Source organism: Perca fluviatilis, chromosome 19 (assembly GCF_010015445.1).
Source record: "Perca fluviatilis chromosome 19, GENO_Pfluv_1.0, whole genome shotgun sequence".
Taxonomy (NCBI): Eukaryota; Metazoa; Chordata; class Actinopteri; order Perciformes; family Percidae; genus Perca; species Perca fluviatilis.
Window position 1 is genome coordinate 10887217 of NC_053130.1, and position 23576 is coordinate 10910792.

A 23576-nucleotide genomic window follows, 5' to 3' on the forward strand; every position below is an offset into this window, starting at 1 on the left:
CTCAGCTGTAACATGTTGGCTGTAAATGTTTGAATCCTGTACAACATGTGAAATGTGTTTGCTGCTTTAACCTTGGGTTCTGTAGAATCAGGTGAACATTAATGGTAATTATTCTGTCTGCAATCAGATAATATGTTTCTCTGGAAACCTGAATAATCCTCTGCTTAGCCAGACGCCTGTCCATTCAGGCTACATATAGGGCCTGACTGACAGCCACAGTGCAGTGATGTACTAAGTTATGAACTTCTAATGTAAGCCACCCTCTGCTTTAATTAACAGCCTTTGTGTTGAGGAAACACAAGTCACTTATACTTTAACACAAATATACACAACAAACCCACACACACACAGAAAGCTAAGAGTACTCATTTTTTTTTATTAAGAGTAAAAACATAACGGTCAGTAGTGTGCATTAACAAGGGTATTCAATAAATATACATTCCTTCTGTATTTTTTTTAAAGGTATATAAGCTTTCATTATTATCATTATCTCTAGAAAGGCTCAAAGCTACTGTGCGCAGTTCATAAAGGCAAGGCATGCAAGCAGCAGTCATGCCGAAACAGTTCAATAGAATAAAGGTAGGCGACATTAAAAAGCTTTTACAGTGAGCATTTAAATAGTAGTAGTGCGTCCGTCTGTTAAACGTTGCAGCTAGCTCAAACCCATCTACCCTTCTGACTTCAGGAAAACAGTAACTTTCACAGAGGATTCAGTGAACATTGTTCAATCTTACTAGAGGAATGGACAGACGGACAGGTGACAAAGAAACATTCCTACTGTTTTTGCTTGGATTATGTAATTTGCATGTAGCAGATTTGTAAACTGTTGCTGATTAAAGGTGTAGTCCTGGTCCCTGCTAACTGGAAAATAGTCACTGTTTTTAATTATCAAAATAGTTTAAGAACAACTGAACACAAGGCCTTGGGTACAGGGTACATTAGCAACATTCCTGCCCCCCAGTGTAACAATCATAGATAATAGCAGCATAAAGTACTGAGTCTGACCATCTGTCAGATTACAAGCAATACAGTGTGTTGAAGTGGTGCTTCGCAAGAAAACATGTGGACATTATTATTGAGATAATTCTCAAGTTCTACACACTCTGTGTGGAGAAACTGTTCTACAAATGAAACAGATGATTGTGTTTGCTTCATATATAAGTGTTAGTGTCATAAAAGATTCAGTTTTTGGATGAATTAATGCTTGTGTCTTGTGCAGAAAGAGAGACTGGCACTTACAGCAGCAAGAGAAAGTCGTTTTTTGTTTGACGCATGTTAAAATTAAACATGGAACTGTTATTCTGTTATTTCTATTTTAATACTATAAACTTCCATATTATACTGTGAGAAAAATATAGTATCAACATATCATATGAGTTATTTAGCTATCAACAGAATTTCAGTTCAAATGTTTGCAGGAAAACCACTAACAGTCCCATGTCGCTGACTTTTATACATTTTATAAGAATTGGCATATAAACAGTAGATGTGAACCAACATGTATTCTTGATCAAGACTGATTTAAAAAAAAACGTATCATGTCATATTGCAGCAAATAAGTGTGAGAAGAAATGTTCTTTCTCAAGACATCCTCTAGATGGCAGAAGTTATCCATCGTGACCAGAATACAATTGTCAAGCGCTGTGTTTTTGACTACATGTGTCCTGTCCATATCTGTTATGACTCACTGCAAGACCGGACTGAGTCTGTGTTTGACCTGTAGTACAAAAAGTGCAGGCACAAATACAGAAACAGAATACCATCAAATTATATCCACTAAAAATCCAGTGATATATAATTTTAGCACATATGACTGCCTGATTCAAGCACATATGACTGCCTGATTCTTTATGGTAACAGCTAAACCTTCTATGCATTCTGACCACAAATTTAGTTTTCTGGCAGAATTATTGTATGCAATTATTCTTCCTGCTCAGTGATCTCAGACAAAGCACGCATTACACCCTTCACATTAAATCAATGACCATAACACCCTGCATATTGGTGATGAAGACATCACTATGTACTTTTCTCTGGAAATGTTTTCCTGTTTCCTTGATTAATGGCCTGGAAGTTAAAAAAATCCTACATCATAAACTTACAAGCATTGTTGCAATCACAGTAAAGAGTGTGTAAAGGTCTTAAACTGACATGCAATCATTCAAAATGCAAATGAATGTCGGTACTAGCTTTCAGTCAAAAGTAAATTAGTTTTTCTTTACTAACAATCACATATATTTAGTTCTACCTCCACACAGTAAAGGTAATATATATTCAGTCACAGGCATGCCATTACAATGTCCTTGAGGTTAAACTGCTGCAATTGCAACTGTCAAGCTCTGTTAAAAATTCATTGTATTGATTTGACAGCAGAGACCCTCTGGCCCCTTCTTCTAAGTTAACTGCTCCATTTGTTCAATAAGTCACAACATAGCATTTGGAAGAATACTTAAGATCTCCATTGAATTCATATTATTTTCCTAGGATTTGTATATTGGAACTGGAAAGATTTTCTGTAGCTGTTCAGATCAATAGCCCCTCTTCCTCCAGGGTAAAATACCTGCCTTCCACTTAATGCAGGCTGTAGTTTTTCAATGGTGGCAACTGATTGAAAACTCCACGCCTTAGTACATTTGGTGTTGTGTAATAAACACAGTAGAATAGGTGCATCATCTAATTAAATTATGACCACCATAAAATAAAACATTTTGATATAGGCCTACACCATCCTGCTGTGGAGAGATATATGACGCATCGTGTCCTGGATTATGTAACCGTTGTCTGTGTAGTGTTTAGTGCTTCTGATATTGAGATTAAAACATGGTAGACATGATTTGATCAGCTCCTCAACTGTGGGTCAGCACTCAAAATTAGTTATGTGGTTGTTTCTAGTGCAGGACTAATGGCAATGTTATCAGTGTTCTTGTGAGTGGAAATTAAATTGCAATTTTGACTAGAGCTGGGCAATATATCGATATTATATCGAAATCGTGATATGAGAGTAGATAGATATTGGATATCGTAATATTGTAATATGGCATAAGTGTTGTCTTTTCCTGGTTTTAAAGGCTGCATTACAGTGTGATTTAAGTGATTTAATTTTCTGAACTTACCAGACTGTTCTAGCTGTTCTATTATTTGCCTTTACCCACTTAGTCATTATATCCACATTACTGATGATTATTTATCAAAAATCTCATTGTTTAAATATTTTGTGAAAGCACCAATAGTCAACACTACAATATCGTTGTGGTATCGATATCGAGGTATTTGTTCAAAGATATCGTGATATTTGATTTTCTCCTTATCGCCCAGCCCTAGTGCAAACGTTTAAAAACCCTTTAGAGGGATCTGTGTTAATACATACACATAAGATTGTTTTCTATTAATGTCATTTGACATTAGAATAAATCTGAATATCTGAAGTTATCAGTGGTAATAAATATGTTTACAGTTTTAAGGAATTATTATACAGTATCCTATTCAGAAGACTGCTGGAGATGCACCAACTATTTACATGAGGCCAAAGTATCCACAACCAATTAGTACAGAGGCAATAAGAGATCCCCACCATGTACAGTAAAGCTGTGTTGTAAGTCTTCCGCTACTTTGGAGTGTATCTTTAAAGATAAATGTTGCTAGTGTAGCTACACGTGCTGCACTGCTTTCCATCTCATAGACATGCAGGCGTGATTTCTCCCTTTTACAGGGTGATCAGTTATGACAAACATCTAAAGTGACATACAATAATTAGGCAATCTATAAGATTGCAAGATTTCGTTTGCTTGACAGGATCTCAACAAGGAGAAAAAAAAACTTACATTAGTAGTACGGTTGTAAGTTATTATTACAGTGTATTAATCAATGTTTCTTCCATACCAAAATGTTTTGGTTTCATTCCTAAAAAAAATCCATCCAAAGTGCCAGACTGCATTGGCGCGTTTACTTTCCTTCCTGAGTTCTTCCGTGAACATGATTAAGTACCAGGTAAATGATAAAAACCAGATATTACTTAAATCTTAAAAGTTTTAGTTTTCTTCAAAATGGCGTCAATAAAATGCTACAAAGACCCAGTGTGTAAAGTCCATGGCTACTGAAAGAGAGCAGTTCTCATCATGAAACCTGTCTCACAGGGACCTGTTAAAGATCTCTCTGCTGCCGCTGCTCTCAGCTGACTGACTGGGTGGTTCCTTTGGATTGTCATGGTAATTACCTTTGATTTGTACCTGTCTGTTATCAAGGTGACTCATTTCGACTCGTCCCCTCTCTTGGTAACTGTCTATAATTGGCACCAGTCCACTGGCCTTGTCTTGGCGACTAACTTTGCTTAGTCTGTCATCATTGTGCTTTGTTTTAACTGGCGACTGTCCATCATCCTTGTGATTGTGTCTCATTGGTGCAGGTCCGTTATCATGCTGGCCTGTTCTGATAAGCACTTGTCCATTGTCTAAGTGGCTAGTTCTGACTGGCATCAGCCTTTTGATCTGGGGCTTGTTGCAGACGGGGATCTTATTGGCCTGCAGGGATCGGGTATAACGTGAAAACCAGTCCCTCTCGAATGCAGCCCGTAGCTGCTCCACCACTGTGGAGTTCCTCTCCTCGATGCCCTCTGGCTGACTGATCACGAGTCCTGCTCCTGCATTATAGCTAAACTCATTCCCCACCCAGTCAAGGTTACCTGTCAGGACACCAAGGAAGAAACCAATAAGTGACCACAGTTTTATGTCTTGTAGCACAGCAAATAAGTCAAAAACACCATGCCAAGATGACCAACAATCTTTAAACACTGCCAATGGGAAAAGCTTGCCTGGCTCTTTCGAAACTTAAAAAATGTGAATATCAGCACCTCTAAAGCTCTCAAATTAACACATTGTTTGTTGTTTGATTAATCGGTACACAAACTAAAATAAAATAATTTCCGGTTGAGATCTGCAATCTGCATCATAAAGTCTAGTCAATGAGCTCACCTAAATAAATGGATCTGTCTGTCACCATAAACCTGTTGTGGTTTATTCCTTGGAGACTGCCATCCCTCTGGACTCTGCCGTTGAAGATCTTCTACACTCACGCACACACACACACACACACACACACACACACACACACACACACACACACACACACACACACACACACACACACACACACACACACACACACAGTGAGCACTGATAAAGCAAAAATTGTTAAATAAATAATTGAAAATAGTACGTGGTGGCCTTGTACTTACAGCTTCCATTGAGCAGTTGGCCTGCTCCATGCACAGACTCCTCAGGGACCAAATGAAGTTGAAAGTAAGTGGATGAGTCTTTTCCCAGCAACTTATCAGGAGACGGACCCGGACCTTTCTCAGGATCAGAGCCTCCCGGATTAGACCGTCAATACGGGACCAGTACCTTGGCACAGATACAAGCACGAAGCCAAATGTGGGAACACAGAGTTTAAGCACTTGAACCAAAGCAAAGCATCCAAGCTTTTGATGATAAATGTCTGTCCAAAGAAATTCAAAAGAAAGCAACTTCAAAAGTGGCACAGTGGTTCTAACCTGTGAGCGTTGCGGCTGAGGAGGGGCAGGTAATCGATTATAGAGATATATATGAAGTGGCGGGCCTCCTGGATGACCCTGGAAATAGCTTCAAGATCACTGCTACGATCTTTAGGGATGAAAACATCTGGGGAGCTCTGTTATCAGAAGGAGAAAGACAGGCGAGACAATTAGGGAGTGTTTGATGGTGAGAGGACGCACAACTGGTGACTGTGTAATCCTCTTTGAAGAAACACACATGAAAAATGGTCAGAGTATTGTATAACCACAGTGACTCAGAAAGGAATCAAAATAATATGCAGAATTACCCTCTGTTATCATCATAACAACCAACTCAGCTCTCATTGTCTTCACCTAAATGGCCATTAGGATTTGATTGTCTTCCTTTGTTTTATGTGTGTGTCAGCGTGCATGTCTTGTACAAAGCCTTGATGTTTCCATTTCAACTTCTTCCTGACAGACACCTGTGAATGTTTAAATCACGAGTGTGTGCTTTTGTGTGTGTTGATATTAATCTTTTAGAGATGGACAGCCCAGCCACATTAACAGTTTTCTGCTGCAGGCAGGATGACATCCCCATCACTCATCTCCAGGAAGAAGATGACACTGAAAGACACAGTGTCCTGCAGAGACACTCGGTATGAAAAATTTACCAACTGTCAACAAGTTAGAGTCCCTTGTTAACCTTAACTTGTAAAACCTGAATATATCGTCTAATTTCAGCAGATTTTTCTGTTTCTGATAATATATCTTTTTCAGGGCAGACTTTTTGACTCGTCATAGCAGGATCAGCACAGGTGGAACTGATAACATTAATAATGTGTCTGTTTTCACTCATTTAGCCTGATTAGACCTCTTCTATGGCTACGTTCAGACTGTGGGCAAAAGTGGCCCAAATCAGATTTTTTCAAATCAGACTTAGACCACTTCAGCTACGTTCACACCGCAAGTCTTAATGCCTAATTCGCTCAGATCCAATTTTTTTTTTTGGCTGCTCACATTACCTTTTAAAATGTGGCCTATATCAGATTCCAGTGTGAACTGACCCGCATGCGCAAAAGAACAATAACAATGACATCAGACGCAGCACGCTGTTGCATTAAAGTCAGGGAGGTTATAGAGGAAGTTTCACTGCTAACATTGCTGCAACCACCCGATTGTGTAGATACATGCTGCATAACATCAGAAGGATACGTCCCCTTCTAACACAGAAGGCGGCTCAGGTTCTGGTTCAGGCTCTAGTCATCTCACATCTAGACTACTGCAACTCCCTCCTGATTGGCCTGCCTGCATGTGCCATCCGACCTCTGCAGCTCATTCAGAACGCATGCAGCTCGACTTGTCTTCAACCTCCCCAAGTTCTCTCACACTACACCGCTCCTCCGCTCTCTTCACTGGCTACCAATTGCAGCCCGCATCAGCTTCAAGACACTAGTACTTACATACAGGGCCATGAACCAATCAGCCCCAGCTTACATCCAGGACATGGTCAAACCATATACCCCAACCCGCTCACTTCGCTCTGCATCAGCCAAACTGCTTGCTGCCCCCCCACAGCGAGGGAGAACTAATCACTCAACGAAATCCAGACTGTTCACTGTCCTGGCTCCCAAATGGTGGAACGAGCTCCCCATCGACATCAGGATGGCTGACAGCCTACACATCTTCCGCCGAAGGCTAAAAACACATCTCTTCCGACTACACCTCGGATAAAAAAATAAAAAAATAAAACTCTTGATCCTGCACTTTCATGTCTCTTTGTAGCTTTGCTTACTTAAAGCTAATGTATTTGCACTTAATACTTGTTGTCTCGAGTTTGTGCCTTCAAAGTTGAAAGCACTTAATTGTAAGTCGCTTTGGATAATGTAATAATGCAATGAAGTAAGCATTTTCGCTTTTATTTCAAAATGTTTGTGCAATGGCAGCCATAACATTAATGAGCAGATCCTGAGGAGGAGAAGAATGAAGAGAAAGAGAGACAAATTGGCTATTTTGTCCTTTTGCGGGGTGCAAATTCACTACAGAGGTCTGTGTGACCGGACGACCGATTTGCACGTCAGGACGGGCCTCCACCAGAGTTTCCTCAGTACAGACAGTAACATTGTAAACTTGACTAGGAGAACAGTGATGGAGCAAGTCAATGGAGGGAGAGTGAGGTGTTAGACCTAAGTAGTGTATGGGGAGATACTTCAATCAAAACTAGAAGGATCATACCGTAACCGTCTCCTCCTCAGCACCTGCTCATTAATGTTACGGCCACCATTACACAAACATTTTGAAATAAAAGCGAAAATGCTTACTTCCTCCATAACCTTCCTAACTTTAGTGGAACAGCGTGCTGCGTCTGATGTCGTTGTTATTGTTCTTTTGCGCATGTAGGTCAATTTGAAACCGCAAACAGTTCACACTGGAATCTGATATAGGCCACATTTTAAAAGGTCATGTGAACAGCCAAACAAAAAAATCTGAATTAAGCATTAAGACTTGCGGTGTGAACGTAGCCTTAGTAAGGGTGGGGGAAAAAATTGATACAGCATAGTATCGCGATATTTTCCATGGCAATACTGTATCGATACACAGACACCAAGTATCGATATTTTATTATATATGTGTTGGTCAGTTTGTCTGCTTGACAATCCCTTTCAAAAAATTGAAGTGAGAAGAACAAACAGAGAAATTTACCTTTTTAGATAAAACAAATTTTGACAATTTTTTCCTTTGGGGAAATAATTTGAAATTGGGAAATATTTGAATTTGGAAAAAAAGGTAATAAATTGCTATATATCGCAGAATATTGCAATATGTTTAAAATCGGCATAATATCGTATTGTGACATAAGTATCGTGATGACATCATATCGTGAGGCCTCTGGTGATCCCACCCCTACTTCTCAGGACTGTGTGGATGCACAGATTGACATCTCCCTGAGTCTCCTGCCATACGTGTTAAGGTGGGACATACACCTTTATCGTCTCTATTGGTCACTTCACATAATTCCAAGCATAACTCTGGCCAACTTCAACCTGAGCTGAGGTCTAATCAGTCAGAGTAACTCAAAACAACTTTCTTGGGCTGTGTCAGAAATCACTCCCTATTCACTTTATTTTGAGTGTCCTAAATCATGCACAGTAGACCTTTTCGTTGACTTGTGTTAACAGGAAACTCACAGGTGAAACAAATTTCCCTAACAATGGCTCAGTTCCATTAGTTGTCCCAGTAAACCATGCCGGTGAACCAGCATGCACAATACTAAAGCTCTGAAAGTAACTCACTTAAATACAATGCAGCTGTTATTAATGTTAATAATTACACATGTACCTTTTCTGATTTAAGATGTCAAAATACAATGAAAAAGGGCTGCTATAGTTCTCCACAACTGAAATAACTTGCCCCAGAATCCCAGTCAAGCGAAAATGAACCATACACTGAAGCTCACTTTTGAACAGTCTGTTCTAACATCCCGTTTCAAATGACATGACATTGAATTATGTGAGCCACCAATTATACGTAATATCCTTTGAATGTCGGCAATGGAAGGCAATTGAATGCTGTTATCTGATATAGATACTTTGCGGTTAACTAGGTATACTTGAGCCTGTAATGTATAACTTTAGACCACAAATGCTAACCTTTGGTTGCAGAGTCAAGAAATTGACAGATGTATCATGTTTTAAATGATAACATTACTGTAAGCATCCCTTTAAATAGATGTTTTGGCTTTTGGAGTCTTACTCTTTTATACAAGCCTTTTTCTTTACTTGTGCCATCAATACAAAATTCCTCCTTAATTATGGGTTGGCATTAAGATTGTCGTTGACATATCCACCAGGAAAAGGCACAGATTTGAACCTTTTCTGATGAACAATACAAACTAATGCTATTTGTCACTTACAGAGACATAGGCCTGAGCCTTTGTGCTGTTGAGAGTGAGCTCCAGTGGTGTGTCCCTGTTGAAGAGAGCAAAGAGGCGCTTGGACCAGAAGGAGGGGATGAAGTCTCTGTACTGGAGCCCCCAGTAGAGGCTGAACACTTTGTGGAGGTCCAGAGCCAGACAGCTGCAGTCGTACACCAACACACCTAGCTCCTTCCTCTGGAGAACGAACACAATCTCTGTTAGATCACCATCAGCATTGAGACAGCACACATTTACATCAATATCTTTGTATTTTTGCTGAACATTATCAACGGAAAGGCTGTCCATTGTCTCCATCAACATCAGATTTCCCTTTTTTGCAAGTCATTTTAGCCTGTTTTTACTCCTTATACACTTTTATACATCCATCTATCCATCATCACACACACACACACACACACACACACACACACACACACACACACACACACACACACACACACACACACACACACACACACACACACACACACACACACACACAGATGAATAGAGCATGTAAGGACTAATGACAGCCTATGGCTGTTGATTGTAAAGTAATAGCGTCTTTCCCAGGCCTTGGGGCAGAGGAGAGTTAATGGCCTTTCAGCCTCCAGCTCTTTTCTGTTTCAGTCAATTTTCTGTCTTTGCCCTCTGCTGCATATTCATTTCAAATAGGCACATCTAACTTTCAGCTTCTTAGCTTGTACCTTCTAAATTGCCTTCTCTGTCTCTCTTTTACTTTGCACATTCTTTTTCTCCATGCAGTGTTTACACGAGCAAAGTATATAGCTAAAGCCCTATTCGCATGGGATAAGTATTACCTGGTGACCTCCAGTCATTTGTAATAATTGCGGAGGTTGTCTGTGATCTTAATCCCGTGCGAATCGGTCATGTCTGTAATTTGTAAAGTAATAATTCCCCCGCAAATGACCTACCATATTTCGCCGAAAACGGAGGTCCTGTGATAATATTAGTCCCGTGCGAATCGGCATCTCTGATTTGGCCAGGATTTGGCGGGGCTTTTTTGTTTTTTCAAGGTACCTATTTCCTTCTTTTGCGCTTTTTTTATCCATCTTTCGCGAAGAATGGAGGGTGCGTTGGAGTGTTTTGACAGTTTTTTGGGAGCTGGGTCATGTCGCTATACATCATATACAATTTGCAGAAAGAGAAAGATGAAAACCACCACAAGTGCGAAGACAAAAAGAATGATTAGATGGCGATGGATGGCATGTATAGCAGCATGCGGTAAATATATTTTTTATGTTTGTATCATACATCTAGAGATAACGACAAGACATCTCCACGCAATAGCTTATCAAAATAATGATGCACAATCCGCGAGGGGGTCACTTCACAATTAGAGGTTAATGTTACAAATAAATCAAGCGCGTAAGCTTGGGCTAATAGATTTTAACCTGGTGAAATGTTTGGTTTTATCCATCTAACCGGACCCTGCTTCTCCACCCGGAGAAAAAAGTGAGAGAAAGAAAAAGGAGAGGTCACAGTTCGGACGATGACTGACTACCCGGTTGAGATTGTGTGCGTGTGTGTCCTCGAGATCTGACCACACACAAACACACGTAGCAGAGCTACCCACACCCATGTTTCTACTGTTGCTTAATGTCAGTAGGCTAAATTCGAGTAAAATCACAGTTCGAATGCGCCAGATGAAAATCAGACGTGGGTGGGTAATTTATAATTCACACGAGGTCCCTAGATAACACTTATCCCGTGCGAATAGGGCTTAAGTCTTATCTGACATAGCCTGTTCTATCTCCATCAAAACACACATGCACATTGTTATTTCACATCTGTAGGTGTCTAAAGATAGATAAAACTTCCTAACAAATGGGTCCGCACTTTAATGAACCGTGCAAGAATCTCAGCTTTGAAGAAGAAGATGAAAGAATGGCCACTTTCTATTTTTGCATGCAACCCCACCCTGCATGCCCACACCCATCCACTCCCCCCCCATCTATGAATTTTTGAAAAAGAAGACACTGACATGTAACTTATGAACAAATATTATCTTGCTATATGTACAAATGTGTTTTGAAAGGGTTAACGACTAGTAGTATGTGTCAGTAAATATAGCAACTGAATCTTCTAATATATCAACAAAAATCAAAACACACAAACTAAAAAGTGCAACGTTTGGGGACCTGTAAACATCAAGTAATTATTCAAAGTAAAGGACTTGTGTATTACACGTGGTAATAGATAGACGATAGAATAGAAAATCTGCCTATATTTGCCAAATGAATTAACAGGCGATCATGATATTACTGTGAGTTATTTCAGATGTTTTCAAGAGGGACACCCTTTTGCAAAGAGGGCTGGGAACTTCAAATAAAATGCTGTACTTTTGAGTCTGAGCCAGTAGAATGTTATCAAAGCATTTACATTAGGGGATACGTAACTTGTTATGTAATCAAATCTCATGTAAATCTGTTGGATACACAATAACCACAGAGGGTGTAAATTGTGATTTGTAAATGTAACAATTTGCAGAGATTGTGTTACATTGCTGCTTCAGAATTTACAGGACTGAGATTATGCATTTTCTGCCACAGGCCTCTGTTTTGTGTGAGTATGCATGTTAACATATGTGTGTGTTTCTGTGTGTGCTGTGATGTGTGGTGGATTTTAAATACAGTGGCAAGGGATCTCCAGTCCATGCTGGCGCTGCCGATGTAGAAATGTTTCCTGTCGACCACCCAGAAGGAGGAGTGGAGTTGACCTTTGGTCAGGGCTGTCGTGTTCACATAGTGAACTTCAGCATCTAAAAATAGAGTGGGAGAGAGAAACAGCGATCAAGAAAAAGACAAAAGGCAGTACGACAATGATATTGAAATAAAGGAAGTTACAAGTGAGACAAGGAGAAGGATAAAAGCAGATCTAGCCACAGACAGAAACAGGATCAACAAGAAAATGAAACACAAAGACAGATAAAGGGAAAGATGGAAATAGAGAGATTGAAAGAGCTGAGCAGGACAAATAGAGAAATAGGGAGAGAGAACAGTCAACAGACAGAGCTAAGCTGCAGCATGTTTGAACACAGACACACAGAATGTATAATACAGTGAGAGATAGAGCTGACTGTGTTTGGCGAGCATCCCAAGCTCAGTCGAGTCGATCATCCCGCTGGAGATCTTCAGCTGGATTCCTTTAGCTTTCAGCCCTTGCAGCCTGGACAGCAGAGCCCTGCCCTGAGGGAAACACATCATAAAACATTCACTGTCACATGAAATTCATATGTATTTAGACGACATTCTCCCTGACTCTGATCATGTCATCAGGGTTATTTCGGCATGTGCTTGGAGAGTTCAGATTTTCAGGAGAAAGCATATATCTATAATTATATCTATTAATGATTCTTCTTTAAATGTATCTCTTGCAAGTCTTCCAATTTTATGAAATGCAATACTGAATCACTAGTGCATCTTTAAAGTGTACAATCTTACCTGATTTTGTGGTACACATATTCCTAATTATTCCCAGAGAAAGTCTTACATTTTGGTGATATTGGTAAGTTTGCTTTTAGGCTTTTACGCAGAAAACATTGCAAATTAAAGCTGAGTCAAAGAAGTCTGAGCTTAACGGAGTGAAGCAGAACACTATTTAATGTCGTTGCAGATAGTCAGAACACATCAGTGACATCTGAAAGAAGTTCATTGTCTTGCACAGCACAGTTCAGAAAACTCTTGAATTCCTTCCTTTTTATAATTTAAGGTGATGTTGCCTTTTTTACATAAACATTTGTATGTGACAGCTAAAATTAAATAAGAGCTAAATGTTTCAATTGATTTTTCACACTTAAAATCCTCCACAAAAGAAGTCTGCAGAACTGACAGTGATTCTTCTCATTGTGGGTTCACAAAATATTTAGTTATTATAGGCTACTCTATTCATGGAAACAAAACAACATTTTCTTTTAACTTAACTGCTACTAATATTTGGACACAAACAGACATGCCTGCTACAAGAGCATCTCCACCTCCATGTCTTGTAACTTTGCCTTTACGATATATAAAATGTTCCAGTCCAGCCCCCCTCCCGATAAGTTGTCTTATTTAATCAGCTCTACAGAGAGCTGGAGGCTGAAAGGCCATTAGCTCTCCTCTGCTCCAAGGCCTGGGAAAGGAGCTATTACTTTCCAATCAACAGCCATAGGCTGTCATTAGTCCTTACATGCTCTATTCATCTGTGTGTGTGTGTGTGTGTGTGTGTGTGTGTGTGTGTGTGTGTGTGTGTGTGTGTGTGTGTGTGTGTGTGTGTGTGTGTGTGTGTGTGTGTGTGTGTGTGCCTGCCTGGCCAACCCTTCTGGCAACTGTCAATACACACATCCAAGCAGCTTAAAAATAACCCAGACTAGTATTTTACCAGCAAGTACAATTCTACAGGGACATTATTGATTTTCCGCTATAATTTGTGTCTGTTCATTTATTTCAAAATTTGGTCCTACTTTGATTTTATTATCTAATTTGGCTGAAGCAGAAAACCTTTAATTTCCTTTCAAGGTATAATAAATATGAGATGTGGCAGCTGTGTAGTCTGCTTAATGACCTGGGGATGTGAATAAAATCAAATAGGCACGATGTTGTATAGCTAATGCAAATAATGCATCAACTCTGCTGTCACACACTACATTACATTACATATTTGCTCAAGTACAATTTTCAGGTACCTGTACTTTACGTGTTTCCATTTCATGCTACTTTACACATCTACTCCACCACATTTCAGAGAAAGATATTGTATTTTTGACTATACTACAGCTGTAGTTGTTAGTTAATTTTCAGATAAAGCTTTTATCAAAACCATATTGCAGCAAGCTGGGGTTTTCTCTCAGAAGATCTCATTGAGTTAAAGTGCCCAGTTCAACAGAGTGCTTTAATAGCTTCAAAGATCAGAACAACGAACCACATTTGCATTCACAACAGGTATTCACTACACCTACCCTCATGGGACATCACAATATGAAAAGTTTATGAAATATATCGCTGAGATTTATGCAGTGGCTTGTGACTGTTGAAGAGGATACAATTAGAGTATATATGAATACAAATTAGTATAGCAGAATTTTTTTTCCATCTCTAACCCATTAATCATCTCATGATCCCCCAGATTTACGTTGTGACTCTTTGGAGGCAGCCCGAAACCCTACTTTTGGGATCACTGGACAAAACTATCTGGCTGCATCTAAAGTACTTCAAACCAGCTTCACCTCGACCAGCTACAACAGTACAATTCTGCTTATGCTTTGATGCATCATTAACTATCTAATAATGTGGTATGCTAACATTATATCACTTACAGGGGCCATTTTTCTGCAGAGAAAGTACATTTAATGTGATACTTTTATACAATTTTGCTGATAATATGTAAAACTTTAAATGCAGGACCTGTTTCAACATTGTTGTATTGGTACCTTTACTTAAGTAAAGGGATAGAGGGATCCTTCTTTTTCCATCACTGATTATTATGTAGATGAAGCAAAAACACAAAGAGGAGAGAGAAAAGGTAAAACTAAAAATTTTAATAAATGCCACAACTTCTGCAGAGTCAAGTCTCTGAAGGCTTGCTCTGGTTTTACCTGTCTGGCAGCAGGCTGGAAGCTGGATTCATAGTCGGAGGAGTTGAGGAGCCACAGCGGGGAAACTATCTCTACGACCCGGATAGCTCGGTCCAGTAAGTTGTACAGCCCCACTGAGAGAGGGAGGTGTGATGTACCATTGTCTAAGAAGGAGATGTCTTCTGGGATGTTCTCCACAAGCACTACTCTGTGGAAATTATACAGAGAAAGACAGAGTAAAGAAGAAACATAATGATGTAAAATGTAGGACCTGCATTCAAAAAAAAAGCTGCAAAAGAGTATTAATAGGCTGAGCCACAGAGACCTTTTAATGGAAAAATGCTGAACTCAATGTGAGGTTCATAATCTTTCACAAAGCAATTATGTGTTTGCATTAGTAGCAGAATTATTATGAGCTTGGGTGCCACTAATATGAGGTTATGTTCCTTCTTTCTTACTACTGACAAATTAGCTACAGCACTCTTCCTCAGGATCGTTCACTTAATGAGTGTTATCAAGATTAGATTTCTAGACCACTAATGCCCTTAGATTCCTTGAAGCATCATTAAATCTTGTACGGGTTGCCTCTGCCAGGGGCTGAGAATAATTGAAGGTTGATGTTGGACAGTTGTCAGCAATGCAGATTCAATTACACCTAGTCAGGGATTTTTTTCAATAAGTTTTGCTGTATTCTTGTTATTTTCTCATATATACTACTCCCTACGCTATCACACGGTGCATTTTAGTGTAGCCATCAGCAGTCTGGTGTCGTCTAATATACTGTAGTTGCAGCAAGCATAATTTAATTCAAATACAGAGGCTTACCAATCTCCTGTATGCCAGATTCAGTGGATTGCCGTCTTTTCAAAGTCTGTTCCGAGTCTTCCAGTGTATGGTAGGCATTAGTTCAATGGTGAACTCTGAACGCTCGCTGTGAGTTTTAAGTAAAACAAAAATTACAAAAGGAGACCAGGCGAACCAAATATTCGAAAAACTGGCTTAGACCAAGTTTTTCTCTTTATCATAAAACTGTACCACCAAGCTGAAAGTTATGGTAAATGATGTGGAAAATGTTCTCAGTGATAGTTGTTTTGCATTATATTGCTTTGTATACATCACTGTATGAATATCCCTGCACTTTCCGCCAAGGTGTAATGTCATTGTATCTGGCTAACCATGACTCTGAGCTCCCCCGATTGTATATCCAGTTCCCATTTTACCTCACCAGGATGCTGAAAGCGACTGGGGCATCAGCACTGGAGTCAACAGATTGAATTAGCCGTGGCAGACCTAGATCTGCAGCCACACAGAACGAGGCTATTATCAAGCTCCAACGCTCACCACATTCTAACTGTGTCTGGCTTGGACGTTGATTTCTGCCAGCTAGATTTTGTACGACAAATAGAAATGGGGAGAGGGTGTTCAATGAGGGGGAACTCATATATAAATTCTGCACCTCCATAGTTGATTGTTTCTGGATAAAATGCTTTCCAAGAGCAGAACCACTTCTGCACAAGACTTTACTCAATTCCATGTGAGGGGACGAATTTGATAAGAAATGTTACGGTAAATATACTGCAAATTAGTTTGGTGGCTCAATAGGTAGAGCATGGAGTTAAAAGTTACGACAAACAGTGTGCTAATAAGTGTGCAAGGTAAGAGTGAAGTCGTATACTGTAAACATGACTTGATTATTTTAATCTAATCAACGCAACACTTTCAAAACCATTAATTTTATCAGTGCACACGTGGACGTCACGTCATCATGACTGAATGTGAAATTAAATTTGCTGGTTGGTCACATGAATAAGTCATACACCTATAAGACATGATGAAAGAAATTGAAAAATAAACTGATTAATTTAATCTCTAAAGAATAATGCATCAGAATACTTCAACCTAAGCAAAACCAGTAGTAATTAGTAAGTAAGTTGTGGGCCAAAAAACAAAACAATAAGCTGAAAGATACAAAAATTATGTGTACTAGAGCTGAGGGGAGCTGCTGAGTCGCCTGAGTGATAATTCTCCGCAGGTTCGAGCGACCCCTTTCTCATTACGTAGTCATCGTTACATATGACATGCTTGATTAGTGCAGCTTTAAAATTAGTTTGTGTGAAGTAGTAGGAAGTTTTTGTTATGGTCGTGTATTGATTATGTCTCTTAGCCATCGAATAAAATCTATTTTTGGTAATTACTGAATTGCATATGAGGTTTATAACTGTTTAAAGTGTTAGTGCAGGAGTGAATAAAATACTTTTCACACATAGTTGCATACTATTGGAATGTAGTGAGTAAAGCTTTCATCGCAAGTAAATTGTCCTTTTTTGTCTTTTTGATTTCTTTATTGCATTAAAGACTCATTCTACACATTTGTTTCATGGCTTTCTGGCTTTAAAACACAGTTAGGTCTGCGCTGGCAGACTCCCTGGCGATGGCTCTGTAATACCAAATGGATCTTAGCACTTTGACCCGTCAGAGCACAGGGTCAGCTGAGGTGTGACAGCTCGTGGTCTATCGAGTGCTTCTCTCAAGGGCACACTGGCGCGTGCATGTTGCAGGTGATAATGTACCATCACATTGAGGGGCCCGTTGCCAGCTGGCAGCTTTAAAATGTAATTCTGGCTAAAGTAAAGCTAAGTCAGGTTTTGGAAAGTGGCCAAGGGTCAAACTGTAAAGTAGGACTCACACCCTCTGTGATCATAACATGCTGATTCCTCCTCATGGAAGTGACATTCAATATGTTACAGTAAGTGAAGCAAAGTTTTGGGAGAATCATAAGTAAAGTTGGCTCATATGTTACTGAGGGTGGGTACTCTGCTATTTGTCAGCCACAGAGCTTGAGGACTGAACACAGAGTGAGTAAAATGAAAAGAGGAGTGTAACAAGACACAACTAAACCAATACAGCGAGCTGTGATGAAATTATTGAGAAGATTAATGTTCACATCACACAGCCTAGAGTCTCCTTTGTTCTGTAATGACAGCAAAAACTGGGACAGCTATAGTAAACACATCGCAAGAAGGTAAAACAATGATGGAAAGGAAACAAGAGGAGCAGTTCTAATCTTATTTTGAAGGAAATCCTCTCTGTCCACTGTAATGGCTGTGAGGTATGATGAATGGTGGTTGTGGGTTGTGTAAACAGGCAGACAGGATTTGGTATTAAAAGCAGAGAAAACAGCGAAGTAGCTTGTCTATGCCTGCAAGGGATTCATTGATTTATGCAGTCTGTGATGTCCACTGCCGGTACCCTCCATTGTAACCCATCTGCACACTCATGGGTGTGATTCATTCCCAGCCAGTCAATACCTAAGTGGTGTAAACTTTATGCTCTGTGTGTGCATACATGACACAGTGAGACAGAGACAGAAAGTATGTCTGAATGTAAAATCCCTCCATCACTCTCTGCATGATAATGGATTCCCGTCTTCACAGTGTGGTAGGTGAGCGCAGTTGGATTAAAATGATAAACTCTCCCTCCTGATGTTTTGTTTCAAAAGTCAGAACATTATTTCACACCATTACAGAACTGTCAGTGCTGAGGCAAGTTTACATGTTAAACAAACTCATATAAAAATTCCTAAAGCACATAAGGATACTGTATGGAAAATGCTAATTACACATGCAAATACTTGTGATACTGTGTGCCCACTGTACCACTAGAGTAACAGCATGAGATGTGCCAGTGTCAGCTCCAGACATCTGATATAAATTATCCACCCTCTCATGAGCTGCCCTGAGCTCTGGGTGTACAGCAGCCAGGACATTAATAAGGGTATCGCAGGAGGTGCTGCTGCACTGCTCACTGCACGCTGTTCATTTAAAGGGTAAATGTCAAATCCAATGTTTCGTCGGGTACAACCAGAACACTGATGTAACTGTAAACACGCTTCATGTGTAAATTTCATCCCATTATCTGACATTTAAGCCACTAAATGACATGTTTCTTTGAACATAATTCTCTGTGTTTTATGCTAATGAATGTAGACAGCAAGTACTTAGTTTATTACATTGTTCCATGTCTGTCTGTCACGACATGGGTGTTCCCTGACATTTTTTTGTAAAACATTTTTTGAGTCATTTTAGGCCTTTAAGTTAAATGTATAGGACAGCTGAAGACATGAAAGGGTAGTGAGAGGGGAATTGACATGCAGCAAAGGGCCGCAGGTCGGAGTCGAACCTTGGGCTGCTGCGTCAAGGAATTAGCCTCTATATATGGGCATGCGCTCTACCAGGCGCCCACTTCCCTGACATTTTGACCAATAGGCAATGGCCAATAGTTTGCATCCACTAAGCCGACCTGTTAAGCTCACTACAGGCTATACTGTATACCTTGTTGTGGCTGAATTTCAGAGATGCCAATACCACCCTTTTTTTTCTTCACCTGCCTCATTTAAGAGAGTTATTTTTTTTTTTTTTTTTTTTTATTTAACCTTTATTTAACCAGGAAGAAACTCGTTGAGATTAAAAATCTCTTTTTCAAGAGTGTCCTGGCCAAGGCAGGCAGCAGTACAACCACACATACATGCCAATACAGAATACACAAAAACACTACGAACATAAAACAACTGAAACAGCAAATCCCTCAGAGTCAACCAGAATACTAAACACATCAGGTAAAACATCTACAGCCAGATGTCATTCCCTCCAAGTCAAACAACATCCTCTTAAAAGCGACCAATGAGACCAGTTTAGTAAGTTTCAGGGATTTCTGTAACTTGTTCCATGTAGAGGGAGCAGCAAACTTAAATGCCTTTTTCCCCAGCTCAGTTCTAACCTTTGGAACAGACATAAGGAAAAGATCCTGGGAACGAAGATTGTAAGTTCCAGTACTGTTTACATTGATATAGGTCAGAAGGTAGGATGGAAGGAGACCTAAATAGCCTTGTATATGAGAGTATGCCAGTGTTGAAGTCTCCGTTTGATAAAGAAGGCCATCCAACACGTTCATATAGATCACAGTGGTGAGTGAGGGCTTTCATACCAGTGATGAACCTCAGAGCTCCATGGTGTACAGTGTCCAGTGCATGTAAACTTTTAGAGGAAGCATGCATGTATAAAACATCACCATAGTCAAGTTTAGTTGGTTCAGTAGCCTAATTTCTGTGGCTTGTTCAGTTCTTTTTTTCTACCCATTCTGGCTGTAGGTTTTCTTGTTTTGTGTTGGGGGTTACACCAGACTGTCATTTGGATACAATCATGTTTTTAGCTGAAGTTGTCCTCAGAGGGAATAATAAATATCAAATTAATTAAGTGTTTGATTGTACTGTCGGACAAATACATAAAGTCATCATCATCATCTATCTGCATCAGTGGCAGATTTAAAAAACAACAACATTTTAACGCAGATGCACAGTAGCAACCCATCTCAGATGTTCTGTCTCTGAGATCCAAACATTAGCATTGTTTATGCAGGAAAAAATAGATTAAAGGGAAATCTACATAACTAAAACAACCAGCTGCATGTGACACGTCCGAATTACAATATCACAAACAATAGAGCTGCTGAGTCATTATTTGGGCTGCTAAAAGGCTCAGAAAGAGATTTTTTATAGTGGCAAAGCAAGGCAAGATAAAAGACTAGTCTGCTATACATTTTTAAAAAGAAATAACCATGGATTTCATTTGCAAGTTAATCACTGGGTCATTTTCACAGAGTGAATACTGACTGAAAAGGGCTTTACATGCATTTCCTTTGATGAATTACAAGCACCTTTAGGAATCTAAGTGAGCATGAGCAAGCCTCAGTGCACCTCATTATAAATGTGTCAGTCTAATAGTAGTCTATCACTTTTCCTATTTTGTACTGCAACTCGCTTTGAGCAAAATACTTTACAAATCATCCATTATGTTACACTTGCGCACGTTATAGGTCTTTCAAATGATGCATGTCGCAGTAAAATGTCATCATTACGCTTATGGGATATAAATAGCAGTGCACACCTGGAAAATGACAGTACACATTTCTGAAATTTGTTTGGAGTTAAGTCTTGAACTGACAAGAACCCCCCGTCATCACAGACAGCAAGAATTTAACAGCATTCATTCCAACCCCAAATCTTCCCTGATATCCTCTACTTCTTCTCCCTCCATCTGGCTCACCCATCATCCCTCCCTCAGCCTCATCGTATTCATCTCTCATTCTACCACCACGCTTTAGGGGTCCTTCAGAGCAGGAGAGGAGTCCAATTCAGCTTTACAAGTTTGGATTACACTTTCAGTCTTAAGTAGAACAGAAGCATGTGATGTGGAGTTTGTTAAATTACTATATAGGAGTGAGAGAGTAGATGGACACAGACATAAAGAAAGAAAGAGAGAGAGAGAGGGGGGGGGGGTAATTCAATGTTGAATGGTAAATTGGATGATGCGAGTCTAATGGAGGGGAACTTGTAGGAAGTGGAGAGAGCAGAATGCTGGATCAGAGAAAATGACTGCTGATCAGCCAGTTTCACTCTGGACCACCACGACATACTGCAGTGGTGTTGAGGCTTTTTGTCTGGGGATCTATATTCTTAAACAGTCTGAAGAAACTTGTTAAAGTGTGGTATATGGTTACTTTCAGAAGAGCCTTGTAATCATTTCAGGGCAACAGGGGAGGCTACAATAGGATCAGGTTGAGGGAACACAGATCTGTTTTGTATTGGTGCTACTTGGCATGTACCATTTTTTACTTTGAGACAATAGGATACTCTCTCTAAATTAATGCAATGCAATGCTGTGGGGTCTGCAGCCTTTATACACTGCAGTTTATGTCATGCCAGTGGGTTAGACCGTGCTGGATTGCAACGTGTCACAGACTGGGATTGATTCATGGTTTGAAACTGGAGCTAAAACAGCAATGGAAGCTGTTGGAACAATTGCAAACAGAGAAAGGCCAAGGCAAGCCAAATGGGTTAAAGGAAATGTGGGTTTAATTCATAGAAGCTACTGGCACTAATGCCATATCAATTGCCAAATCATGTCAACCATTGTTTGAATAGGTTAATATATTACAATAATTTAGTTTTTTTGCTCTACTGCTTTGCTGTACTCATAGCTCCCATAAATAAGGAAACACTCAGTTGTTTTTAACATACAGTTTGTAAACTTGAAAAGATTTTTGAATCAGCAAAAAACTACTAACTAACTAACTAACTAATTTATAAACTAGTTAAGACGTGGCTTTATATTATTCAGGTAAGACACAATTGGATGTATTATCAAAAAGACCAACACAGAGTTTCTCCAAATGCAGGGTCATCTGGCAAACACGTTTAACCTTACTCAACTTTCGACACAACACAAAGTACCTAATGCAACATACTCCCACCAGAGCAGCCCCCTGCAGTGATTTAACACAGAGCTGATTTTGGTATGAACACCTGCTATGGCCATAACTTGTGATCAAGGGAAACAAGCCAAACATGTTGGAAACCACTAAAAATGAACTGTGTGTTTGTGGTTCTGCAGCTCTCACCTGCAGTTCCTGCTACAGTTCTCCTCTGTGATCCCATCTTCATCCTCACCCCAAAAGTCCACCGCTGAGAAAATCAACGCCATCAGTACGGCGAAGCAGCACACCAAGGCGAAGATCATAATGCATTTCTGCTGAGACTGCAAGAGAGAAAAGGAGAACAACATTGATTTTCGAGGTGTTTTCTACTCTTCATCAAAACAAGCCCAAAGTGCCCCAACCTTGGCTTCTGCTAGCTGGCTGCTCTGGCTGACACAACTTTTTTTTAATGCACAGCTCAGCAGGTCAAAACATGACATAGAGGGGGAATTTAACACAAACATGTAAGGTCTACGCATGACCTTGCAAGTTCATGCTTTTATTTAAAGAACATGAGGCAGGAATGAGAAGAAGAAAGGAAAGAGGGAAGAAAGGGAGTAGAGAGCAAGGAGAGAGACAGAGAATGAAGAAAGCTAATAAGAAAACAAAGCGATCGACAGAAACAAACATTAACATTGGATATTTGGAAGTCCACATGCTACTATATGGTTGAGAAGGATGTAAGGGTCAGGGTGTTCTATATAAGGGCAATGATGATGTGAAGACAAATTAAATAATCTAATAAATGTCATAATATATCAGCCTTGGAAGCTGCAGGTCATGAATGTATTACCAGTTCAGGGATTCCTGCTTTACACCTGGGAACTGTTTGACGATAGTATGGTTCTTTAACGTTTTCATTAAGCTATGGTTTGTGTTTAATTTGACACATTTCCCCTGTTTTGTTTTGCCAATACACGTTAACAAGCAAATATATTCACGGGCAACCCTGCAATTTTGTGCTACATTCTTCTACCACACAAAAGTTGTGGAGCACTTTGATCGAGGTTATGGGAAGATCATAGTTTTAAATGTTAATAAAGTAAAGAAGTCATATCATCGAATCTGACGTTTACATTTTCAACCAAGACCACTAACTCTAACCTTCACCAAGTGCCAAACTTTTCATGCTGTAGTTGCTATGAGCGGATTGCAGAGAAAACAAATAAAGTATGTTGTCAATCAACATTTTAAAGACATATTTTGTATGAATCGTTTTCAACTTTGCAGATGCATTTCAATTACGTTCC

At 39.6% G+C, this 23576-nt stretch overlaps 1 protein-coding gene across 3 annotated transcripts in view; it reads right to left on the reverse strand.

Moving 5' to 3' along the window:
* Window positions 1-3252: 3252 nt before the first annotated feature.
* Window positions 3253-23576, reverse strand: part of LOC120548128 (inactive phospholipase D5-like) — a 63555-nt gene continuing 43231 nt past the window's right edge. For 2 of the 3 annotated variants that reach the window (XM_039784154.1, XM_039784155.1), the window contains 9 exons: window positions 22471-22607; window positions 15037-15223; window positions 12541-12649; window positions 12095-12222; window positions 9438-9635; window positions 5546-5682; window positions 5231-5396; window positions 4968-5058; window positions 3253-4678 (listed from right to left, as the gene is read on the reverse strand). In XM_039784154.1, the coding sequence (XP_039640088.1) occupies window positions 4128-4678; window positions 4968-5058; window positions 5231-5396; window positions 5546-5682; window positions 9438-9635; window positions 12095-12222; window positions 12541-12649; window positions 15037-15223; window positions 22471-22607 (1704 nt within the window). In that variant the 3' untranslated portion in view covers window positions 3253-4127. The remainder of the gene's footprint in view (window positions 4679-4967; window positions 5059-5230; window positions 5397-5545; window positions 5683-9437; window positions 9636-12094; window positions 12223-12540; window positions 12650-15036; window positions 15224-22470; window positions 22608-23576) is intronic. The other variant, XM_039784157.1, reaches the window with a different exon arrangement.